The 11,500-nt window shown below is 36.6% G+C and overlaps 1 protein-coding gene across 1 annotated transcript; it reads right to left on the bottom strand.

Annotated features, from left to right (window-relative positions):
- Positions 1-405: 405 nt before the first annotated feature.
- zgc:153115 (uncharacterized protein LOC768186 homolog) lies at positions 406-9,297 on the bottom strand. Its single transcript, XM_056472158.1, has 3 exons — positions 9,232-9,297; positions 8,520-9,152; positions 406-3,974 (listed from the first exon to the last, which is right to left on the bottom strand). The coding sequence occupies exons 2-3, from the start codon at positions 9,022-9,024 to the stop codon at positions 3,715-3,717; spliced, it is 765 nt and encodes a 254-aa protein (XP_056328133.1). The 5' UTR covers positions 9,025-9,152; positions 9,232-9,297; the 3' UTR covers positions 406-3,714.
- Between the last annotated feature and the right edge of the window lie 2,203 nt (positions 9,298-11,500).

Below are 11,500 nucleotides of genomic sequence, written 5' to 3'. Positions count from 1 at the left end.
TTCTCCCTCATTAGCACAGGATGTTAGTCTTGCTTATTCTGCCACTATGCGGACACATGGGTGTTTGTAGCTCCGCCCTATTTTAAAAAAAGAGACCTAGGAGCACAAACACATTTGAATTTAAAGCGACACTCACCAAAACGGCACAATTAGGATCAAACCCTAAAAAGGGCAGTTTTAAAGTGTTATAAAACATTATTTGAGGGGCATTTTGAGCTGAAACTTCCCATACACACTCTAGAGAAATAAAAAGGAGCGCAATGGCTGCCCTTTAATATATTACACACACACACATATATATAAAATTTTCCACCCAGTACGCAAGGAAAAGCTGGAAAACTATATTGAAATCATATAATCACATTCCAGTTTTCTTATATAAAAGAAAGAAACACCAAAACACAATTGATCCTTAATCAGTTTTATTATTTAAAAAGCTGTGGAGGGTTTTTTTGTTGTTTCTGTTGGAGGTAAACAAATCGAATCAAATCAAATTATTAATCAAGTCTCATAAGTACTGAAAAAAAAGAAGATATTTTAAAGCACACCAAAAACAAAGCATGTAATAAATAAAAGTAAACTGAGGAAAATTGAAAAACAAAAGCGAAACATTAGGTCCTGCTCATGAAGGACAGAGGTTTTCAGCATTACATTTTATCACCTGAGGAGAAAACATTGAAGCGTCCGTATTGACAAATCCCATCAGTTCTCTTTGATATGAGACTTGTCTGTAGACCGAGACTTTAATTTACACGTCCTTTTAGTGTAATCACTACAGACAACCTGCCAATCAGTGCATAACCATTTTAGTGTGTCAAAACAGGTGGACAAGATCTAGATTGTACGCCAAGCAAGAAAGCAATAATAAAAAAGAAAAGCTGTCACTACATTTTCTCAATCTAGCATCATAATTAAAAGCAGCCGCACTTGCACACATCATAGTTCACTTTGAATTTGACATGCAGAGATCTGATGCCTCAAACAGCAAATAACGCAGCATTTTTTTCCCCCAGAAGGAACTATAGGTGTTTTACGCTATCTAGGTTCTGTCTTAAATCATCTAGAAACAGCTAGATTTTCTGCATACTATAGACATCTACAGTACATAAACCAATACAAAAGCATAAGAAACAAGACCTTCCAGTATATCAAACCAAATACGAAAGATAACAGCTGAAATCAAAGACCACAAAACGCACAAATAATAACATCATAATAAAAAAGTTCAGACTTGATCCAGTAGTTTGTGATGGCTGTCCGGAATGCTAGCTGCGAATGTTGTTGAGTATAATGGGTGGGATATCAAATGCTAAACCCGGACTGCTAAAAGGGGGCATTGTGAGTGGAAAAACTTTTTAAAAGGACACGATCACAATAGTCTCAGTCTGTTAAGAATCACACACAAAGCCCAACACAGTGTACCACTGATGTCGTCAATGGTCAACAGATCCACAGACGAAACGCTACAGGAAAACAACTATTAAAAAGACGACACACACACACAAAAAAAAAAAACCCGGCCAAACATACAAGCATTGTGAGGAATACGTCATTTAATTAGCTACAGAACAAACAGTCTTAGATACTATTCTGGATTTGGTTCGATTAGTTTAGTTTTTGTTGAGAACGTTTACCAGTTGTCTCCATTGCACTTCAAGCTACTGCCAGCAGTCACTTTAAAACGCTTAGAGTATTGCATGATTAGAAACGCTGTGATGAACCATTGATGCCATCTGACTTTTCAATACACAAAAGCAAAACACAAATCAAATTGAGAAGTCCACAAAAAAAGAAGTCCGTTTTTCCTCACACTGGTTTAAGCACTCAAACGAAGGTGCATATATTTACGAATGTATTGATTTATCGTGACAGGTCTTTATCCGCTTCCGCAGTGTTCGTTTAGTTGAGCACTGCGCAGTAGCATCTATACAGTGAAACCCATCACACTAGCAGACGACTAGCATCGTTGACAATACCAGTAAGAAAAAAAGTGCAATATTGCATGTGTATTTCTTTAGTTGAGAAGAATGACGCCTGACGGCATACCTGTAGAGAATATATTCGACAGTAAACAATGGTGCAAAACAAGTCAAAAGATTTTTAAGGCTTTCTGAGTTTCCTGATTTTTCTTTTTGTTCTCTGAGATAGTTGTAAGAGGTCCGCAGGTGGGACAGTTTCGGAGAGATTGACTCTCCCGCGTGAATACACACACACACATACATACGATCGTGACGCGCAAACATTCGCACACAAGCAGCACTAATCTATTCAAGCGTGTACTCTCACCCCTAATATAAGGTGTATTACTTCTAGTAGTTCATATAATAACATCTTTACCATTGAAGCTGCAAGCATAGATATTTATCTACACGTATCCACATTACTATTAAACACATTGCTACATGTACCAACATGTCAAAATTACAACAAAAGAGTTCCTCAAAATGGAAAAATATCATCATAATAATAATAATAAATGCACGGTCTAATAATAATAATAATAAAACAAACTATTTCAGTTGCCATGCTGATACTACTTAATAGAAAACGTAAGCACAAAAGTAAATTAAAGATGAAAATAACTTATTACCATTTCAGTAGGGAAAGCGGTGTGGAAAAGCGGCATTACAGGCAGTGTTTCTACCCAAAAGGAAACTCACTGGCAATTTCAGTTCCAGCATTTTAATTGAGAATCAAATTTAGGGATTTGACGAACTTGAGATTAGCCAATTTGAAGAGGTTTAAGAACCCAGCAAACAATTTTGTGTTTAATGTATGGCTAATAGACATCTAAATGTCGACAGCTTGGCTAAAACAAGACTAAACATGGGCCCTCAGTGAAAATCTAATACACATCTAAGAATAGCCGAAAACAAATAGACAGATATATGTGTAGCCATGCATTTCTGCTTATTTGATGACTAGTCTAGTTTTGGCCTATTCTTAGATGTCTATTAGATTTTCACTGACAGCCCAAATTTAGCCTTGTTTTAGCCAAGACGACTATGTTTAGACGTCTATTAGACATCTTTTAAAAACAAAGAATGCTTGCTGGGAATGCATAAAGTCACTGCATGTGTTATGCGTGACAAATTCAAGAGTAACATACAAAAACTTTGCGATCATTCCGCAACTGAATGCGGTTATTGTATTGTAGAGCATGTCTGGACAAGTAAACCTAGAGACGGTTTGCCATTCCTGACTATACAAATAGGCATGGAATCAAGATTGTGTGTATTTTGTAAGCTGTATGGAACGACTGTAAAAAGACAAGAGTAGGTAGACTTTCCCTTAAACTGACACACGCTTTCTGGGGTTCTAAAACATGGCTGACAAGTGATACGAGATTACCCATGGAAAACATTGTGCTACTGCTGGTGGCCATTTTGTCTGCATGCATCCAAAAAAAAAAAGTGTTTTACTTTCATTTTTTAGACGATTCTGTTCCACCAAAAGCAAGCATTTTAAGATCATGTGATTTCTGAATCACGCGACTCGGAATGTGCTTAAGCATTTGTGTCTCCTTCACCCATTTTGGTCGTCACTGGTTGGGAGAAGAGGTTTCGGAGGAAGACGTGGGGAAGTTCTTCATTTTTGGCCTGTGGAAATGAGGACTGAGCCTTAAAAGGCTCCCATCATGCACGGCGATCGAGTCAAGCTGCGGCTTTTTATAGAGATGGTGGTCACAGTGCAGAAGGCGGGGGTCCCGGCGTTTTACTCGGCAGTGCTGGCGGCGACAGGCTGGATGGAAGTGGATCCCTGAGCCGAACCTTTGCGGTTGATCATGGAGGGGAGGAAGTTGGGGTGCCGGCGGGCGTGTTTGATGAGGTGGTCGCTGCGCATGAAGCGTTTGTCGCAGAGTGGGCATAGGAAGCGTTTCTCGCCGGTGTGGGTACGCAGATGTCTTGCCAACTCATCCGAACGGGCGAACTTCTTTTCACACTCAGGCCAAGTGCATGGAAAAGGCCTCTCACCTAGACAAAGGACACAGATAATCCACGACTCATTAGACCACACCAATGACATAATACAACACACAAATGCACGATTAATCGAAAAAAGATTGCAATCTCGATTCGACCCTACACCGTTCACAACAAATGTGCTTTTTGCGTTGTGAGGCGCATTTTTTTTTGAGCGTTTTGCCTCGTTGCGTTTTAAACACCTGGTGCCTTACGTTTTGCCGCTGCGTGCTGTGCTCGCAGTTAAAAGCTCCGAGCGGAAAAAGTGTTACATCAGTCGTGTCTTTTTCATTATCCAATCAGCTTTTTCAGTTTGTGTTGTCAAGACGACTACAGAGACTTTTAAAGATACAGGAGAGACTAGTGGTTATTGTTTTGAGTTATTCAGAGCTGTATGACTTAAAACTTGAATATCAAAATATTAATAAATATTAAAATTATAACAATATCAACAGCAGCACAATAGGGAGCTGATTCAGTCGTTGCCTAGCGACACAAAAAGCACACCGCACGTTTTTGGAACGTAAAAGTACATTAGGTGTGATCGGCCCCTAATTCAGCTTTTCTACTATTCAGCCAATTATATTTTCACGGTCAGAAGAGAAGAGTAAAACTGGTCATCTTCACATTGTTTTATCAACATAAGCGGACTTAGCAGTAAAAGTGAAACCGGCGCGCACATCATTTAAATGATCATAGCGCATTTTAGATTTATTATTACGACAAGCATTTGATGTTTTTTCTTTCATAAAGAACAAAAAGTGTTGTGCATGAAAATTAAATGTTTATTGGGTGAATATAACTACTCTAGCCTATATAATGTTGAATATAATGCAAGCGGGAATCTGATAATGACAAATGTCTCATTTTACCAGTGAAAAAATGGTCTAATAATGTTGTCAATGACAGATGATAAGCATATCTCAAACATAATAATTCAACTTAGGATTTATGAATAGTTGTTTTCAGATGTCATCACTTTACTGTGAATTAACACACAGGACATATTTAAAGTCTATTCAAGTGCATCATTCCAAGTCTATACAAGATTTAGCATTTTAACCAACCGTAAACCTACACCTATAGGCCTAATATTATTATTGTTGTTGTTTTACCACGTGTTTCAGAAATAACAATAATAATAGCCTACTCATATTAAACTATTTTACAATTACAGAATCATGAGAAAATTGTTATCTTGATTTCAAGAAGAAATAAAAATACCAGAATTGTGCAGCCCTAGTAGTGACATTTGTTTTTGAACTAGGGCTGCACAATATATTGTTTCAGCATTGAAACTGGAATGTGCACTTTTGCAACAGTCACATCACAGCAAATACAATACTGAGCCTAAATTATATTTGAGATTTTTTTTTTCTTCTTCTAGTTCAAAAAATCTTAATTTCAAATTTAAACAAGATTATTTTACTTAAGCCAATGACGGAGTATTTTAATTGTTTTAATACAGAACACTATTACGCTCTCTCTCTCTCTCTAAAAAAAAAAAAACTTAAAATGGAACAATTCGAACCATCTGGTGAAACTGTATATGTAACGCAGAAAGCAGATTGATGTATTTTTGTAACAAAAATATTTCTAGTTTTTAAAATTATAAACTCAAATCACTTACTTACAGCTAGTAACTGACGTATACAGCAAATGACACATGACTTAAAATGCACCCATAGTGGAAGCTCTGGAAATAGATGAGTATTGCAAGTTTGTTATATTTGTGTTAGACATGCGTTAACCCCCCCTGGTGTCTTATGGGTTTGTTTTATGACAGATTCGTTAGCTTTTGAAAGCTTCAAAACAAGTCACACCATCGTATAGCAATCTTGTCAATTTTGAACATTTTGAAACTACTCTTACTGTGTTCGTCTGAGAGAACAAAGTCAAATACACAGAGAATGGCTTGAGGGTGAGTAAAATCAAGTGCATTAAATATAAACTAGTTTGATTTTAGCTTAGGATTTTTATTTAGAACTAATTTTGTCACAGTAACAAATTTTTGTTACCGATACCAGTATTAAAGAATGAAAAAAGTAACCTTTTTGTTGTTTTAAATTAATTATTATTCAAATGTATTGAACACAATAACATAAAAGCTAAAAGTGAACGACATTGTGTTTATAATATATATAAATATATATATATATATATATATATATATATATATATATATATATATATATATATATATATATATATATATATATATAGTTGAAGTGAGAATTATTAGCCCACCTTTGAATTATTTTCTTTTTTTAAATATTTCCCAAATGATGTTTAACAGAGCAAGAAAATTTTCACAGTATGTCTGATAATATTTTTTCTTCTGGTGAAAGGCTTACTTGTTTTATATTGGCTAGAATAAATGCAGTTTTTCATTTTTTAAAAACCATTTTAAGGTCAAAATTATTAGCACTTTTAAGCTATATTTTTTCTCTCGATAGTCTACAGAACAAACCATCATTATACAATAACTTGCCTAATTACCTTATCCTGCCTAGTTAACCTAATTGACCTAGTTAAGACTTTAATTGTCACTTTAAGTTGTATAAAAGCGTCTTGAAAAAATATCTAGTAAAATATTATTTACTGTCATCATGGCAAAGATAAAATAAATCAGTTATTACAAATGAGTTATTAAAACTATGTTTAGAAATGTGTTGAAAAAATCTGCTCTCTGTTAAACAGAAACTGAGGAAAAAATAAACAGGGCTAATAATTCAGGAGGGCTAATATTTCTGACTTCATCTGTACATAAAATACTAGTATCAGTACTAAACTTTTGTTACAATGACAAAATTAGTTCTAAATATAATGCATAATCTAAAACCAAACTAATTTTCATTTAATGCACTTGGTATTTGTCAAAAGTTGCACATCATTTAGATGATGTACTAAAAAAAAAACGAATGGAATGTCGAACACATCATGTACTCTGTCTACACATGCAGTCACAGCTTCCCATACATTTATATCCAGATTAATGACAAAATAATCCAATAAAATTCACTAGACAAAGTGCATAATGTATAATTATCTTTAATTAGCCTTTTCAGGGAGTTCTGTGCTGTCAATCTGATAGCAATAATAGTGCCAATATAATTTGCCCCTGTTGAGATCCACCATTTTGTCTTACAAATCATACAGTACAGTTCGTAGACTAACATCGGTGGACTTTAACTTTTTCTAAGCTTCATTCATGCATCTTAATTAATTAAAAAGTTTTTTGTTCATAAAACTTCGTTCATGTGAATCATAACTGGTAACATTATAATATCTTGCACACCTAGGACTTAAATTTGATATTGCAGGAGCATCAACTTCTTTGCACTGTCTTTGTTCAAACTACTTTAAGTGCTGCTACAGTGCATTATGTCTGGTGTTTTTTCCTCTCCGTTTCCTGTGAAGTGATATACCGATGCACCCTTGTATATGGTGCAATGAAGTACTGAAAGCAATTAGAGATGGATGGATGGATAGATAGATAGAACACCAGGGTTTTTTTGTTCCTACACACAATTATTCCTACTTTGGACTTTTATCTCACTTATGATGACAGACTACCCCATCTAGCCCACTCGGTAGGGCACTTATGATCGAATGAAACGTAACTCTGGTGCTTTAATAGTGTACTGTACTAGATTAAAGTGTATTAATTATTAAAGGAGTACCAACTACTGCACTGCCACTGTACTAGTACACTGTACTAATGCTTTCTATGCGTAGTACCTACCTGTGCTTGCATTTTGTTACTGTACGAGTTTTTCTTGCTGTACAAGCTTCTGCACTTGTTTTCTGTTAAAAAAAAGCACCTTGTCAACACATTAGAAGTCCATTCAAGAACAAAAACTAGTGGTAACGGCCCGTATGTGAACGGCTCACGGGACATGCCAGGTGTGCGGTCTTAATAGCTCTTTTAGCTTTAGTCAAATAACAGAAAGTGCGTTTAAATGGGAAGCTGCGCCTGCGTATGCGGACTCGCGTTCTGTGCTCGAGCTCTGTTCATATGCAAATACGGGGTTCGTCACTATACTACTATACTCGGTCCTCCCTCACGCGCTCCTTCCTTTGTTCATAAACTTTCTTTGTTCGGAGGCCACAGTTGGGAGTTTTCCACTCTTTTGTCCAACTAACGAGATGTGAATTACATTATTTTCCGCGAATTCACTTTTAATATCTCTATTGAGAGTCTATAGCGAGAGTTGACAGCGGGCGCCCCTGACAACCGTCAACAAACTGCCGACAAATGAAACTTACTTTAACTATAGTACTCTAATAAAACTGTAATTGTCAATAATATATTCTTATTCACTGTACAGCCATTACATGGAACGTATATTTATACAAATAGCGTTACACAATGTATACAAAAACTACATAACAACTTTATTCATTTCCAAATTAAATGGCAAGAATTGTATGTATATATATATAATTAAATGTTCATTAACAGACACACGTACGCTGAAAACATACAGGTCTATGAATAGTAATGATATCTGCTGCATTAGCGTCCACCCCCTCCTCCCATGTGCTTCATCTTACCTGTGTGGGTCCTGATGTGCGCTTTTAGGTGGGATGATTTGCCGTACACCCTGTCACACCCGTCGAAAGTACAGGGGTGACGCTTAGTGGGGGACCGTGGCGCTCCCCCTCCTCCCCAAATCTGCTGAGACGTGTTATTGTACTGTCCCGGGACAGGGGTGGCAGAGGGGGTCATGGTCGGCGTTGGGGTGGTGGAGTCAGACAACGTGGTGTAGCCGCTCTCCCCGCATGACGAGTTGCTGCTCTCGGAATAAGCCGACATGGGGCGAAACTTGCCGTGCAGGTCGGTGAGGATCTCCGCCACCGTCATCATGTTGGCCCCGTCTAACCGGAGCGTCTCCCGCACCTCCCTGTCCTCGCTCGACCCGTCTGGCTCTCCGGCAGGAAGGCCCTGAGGAGGGGCCTGAGCCGCACCAGACACCGGGGTGGGTCGGTGGAGGACGGGACCGCTGGATATGGACACCAGACACTCGGCGGCCAGATAATCCGAATAGGCGAACGACATTTTAACGCGACCGCGTTTAACGACAAAGCTAAAGTTATGACGGAGTGCCTCGTTTCCTGAGCCCGGTCGGTTGTTCTCCAAAGACTTTCAACTCGTTGCTTTTTCTCATCAGCGATGACCTCTGCTATCTACATATGATAAAAATAAAGTAAACAAATCAAACTAACGACAAAAAACGCAAAAAATAAGTAAAAAATAATACGCTACCAGCGTGTCTGCGTTTCAAGCCCCAACGTGGTGTCCTACATCGCCCCTCGTTTCATTGTGTCTGCTGCTAGAACCGGCAAAGCCCACGCCACGCCCCCGGTAGCGAATTTAGTAATCCTACTACGAGAAAGGCGTGTTCATGAATATTAATTACGCAAGGCGCCGTTCTTACAGGGCTCTCAGCGGATTGGCTTAAAAAAGATACGTAGATAACGAGGCGGCAGTCTGCAGAAGTATAAACCAATCACGATGAGCTCGCGTGTGTAAATTCTAATACGTGACAGGACGCTGAAGAGTGGTTGCTAAGCAACTTCAGCGTGACGTTGTTAATATTCATCCGCTAACGTTTGCCGTAGTAGGATTCGCAATTTCGCTAGTTTCAGCATGCGACGTGGGAGAAACGCATCAAGTGACGTGAAGAACAGACGCGCACTTCGGGCGTGGAGCAAAGAAAATATATTTAAAAGTAAGTCGAACGACACTGGAAAAGTTCCTGTAGCAGCATTAGGCTTTGAATTATGACCTTTGTGTAGTTAAAGGTATAACTGGAGTGATAACAAAATTAGGCTACTCAAATGATCATTTGGAGATTTCATAGAATAAACAAGAAGTAAAAAGAAGGCAGTGTACATAATCCTTATTTTGGTACTTGATTTGTCTACAGGAAGCACGTTTACAACACAAGAACTTCAATGAAAACCTAACTAACTTGATTCTGTTCTCCCTCGTTTCAATATATGCCTAAAATGGGGACTGGTTACAACATGAACTTTCACTCATCTCATATGAAGTTAAACATGAATCCTTCATTTTTAGAAATCCTGTCTTCAGTTTTTAAACATCATCCTCATGCTTAACTACGGGGTACCTGCAGGTCCTGAAAAATCTAAAAGCAATAGTTCACCCTAACATTGTAAATTTGCCATCACTTACTCGTTATTGACTTGATTCCAAACTTATTTGAGATTCATTCTTCTGTTGATCACAAAATATTTTAAAGACTGTAAGGCTAGGGCTGGGCGATATGGCAAAAATACTTTCTTGATTAATTCCTTTCTATATTGAACAATAACTATATATATATATATATATATATATATATATATATATATATATATATATATATATATATATATATATATATATATATTGTTAATGCTTCTAGATTTAAAAGAGTATCCCAACAATCTCCGAAGCCACAAAAATTAAAGGGTCCATTAAATAGCATAACCTATTTTCGGTGGACATCTCTAATATCAACACACTTTTAAATTCCCATTGTTGCACATTTCTGCTGTGTGATTGACTCTTATATCAATATAGAGTTAAAAAGTCCAGAGCTTTTCATTGTTATGGACATAAATGTTATTGTGATTTGATATAATATCGTTTATTGGCCCAGCCCTAGTGGAAGCTCACTTCCACAGTAGAAAAAAGTCTGAATGCTACACACAATTCTGTCCAAACAGCTAGCAAAAGATGATTTTTTTTTTATCATAGGTGCCCCTTAAGTTGCATTTACCTTAAAAGCTCTGTTAACTTAGTTACACTAAAACCACAAACAAATTTATGTCAGCAGTTGAATTGAATGTGATCCTAGTCAGATTTTAAAAAAAAGACAATTTTTAGACCATTGGCAGAAGTGTGTTCTTAATTGACTCAAAATGACTTAATTATTTAAAAGTCGATTTGCTTATAAAGGAAACATCTTGATTTAGGAATCCTAAGAAGTTTGCACTGGAAATGAGAATAAAATTATGTGATCATCAAGTTTAAGCATTACGTTTTTGCATTGTGAACAATAGGAACAACAAAATAATGTCCATATTCCTAGAAGGATACTTTTGTAAAACAATCTGATGTTTTGTATGTACAGTGCTCAGCGTATATGAGTATACCCCTGTTTTAAATTCATATTTTTAATAGGAAGCTTTACAGTAATATATTTGTGCATATACATTAGTTTAGTCAGTCTGGAGCTTATGTAACAAAATGACGTACAATAATGGTCCAAAAACTAGTACACCCAAATTTATATGTTATGGAAAAATATTAAATACAAGTTTAAAAAGTTGGAAAAATCAAGAGAAGCAAAAAATTTAAATATTTAGTTGTAATTTTGTTGGTTGTAGGGAGGTTGTAATTTTTTTTTTGCAATATTTTGCTTGAATTTAATTGTATTATCTTTCAATTTCTAAATATGTTTGACAACTAGAATATTATTGTAATAAATATATCTGTTTAATAAATCTGTTTTGTTTAAATGCAC

This window comes from Danio aesculapii, chromosome 2, assembly GCF_903798145.1.
Source record: "Danio aesculapii chromosome 2, fDanAes4.1, whole genome shotgun sequence".
Classification (NCBI taxonomy): domain Eukaryota; kingdom Metazoa; phylum Chordata; class Actinopteri; order Cypriniformes; family Danionidae; genus Danio; species Danio aesculapii.
Note: the sequence above shows the minus strand (reverse complement) of the source record. Positions and strands in the feature narration are given on the sequence as shown.

Bases quoted from the DNA above. Each gene is read 5' to 3' on its own strand.
- zgc:153115 (XM_056472158.1), bottom strand. From the start codon at position 9,024: ATGTCGTTCGCCTATTCGGATTATCTGGCCGCCGAGTGTCTGGTGTCC. The intron at 3,975-8,519 runs GTAAGATGAAGC...TCCTTTGTCTAG, and splicing joins GCACATCAGGACCCACACAG to GTGAGAGGCCTTTTCCATGC.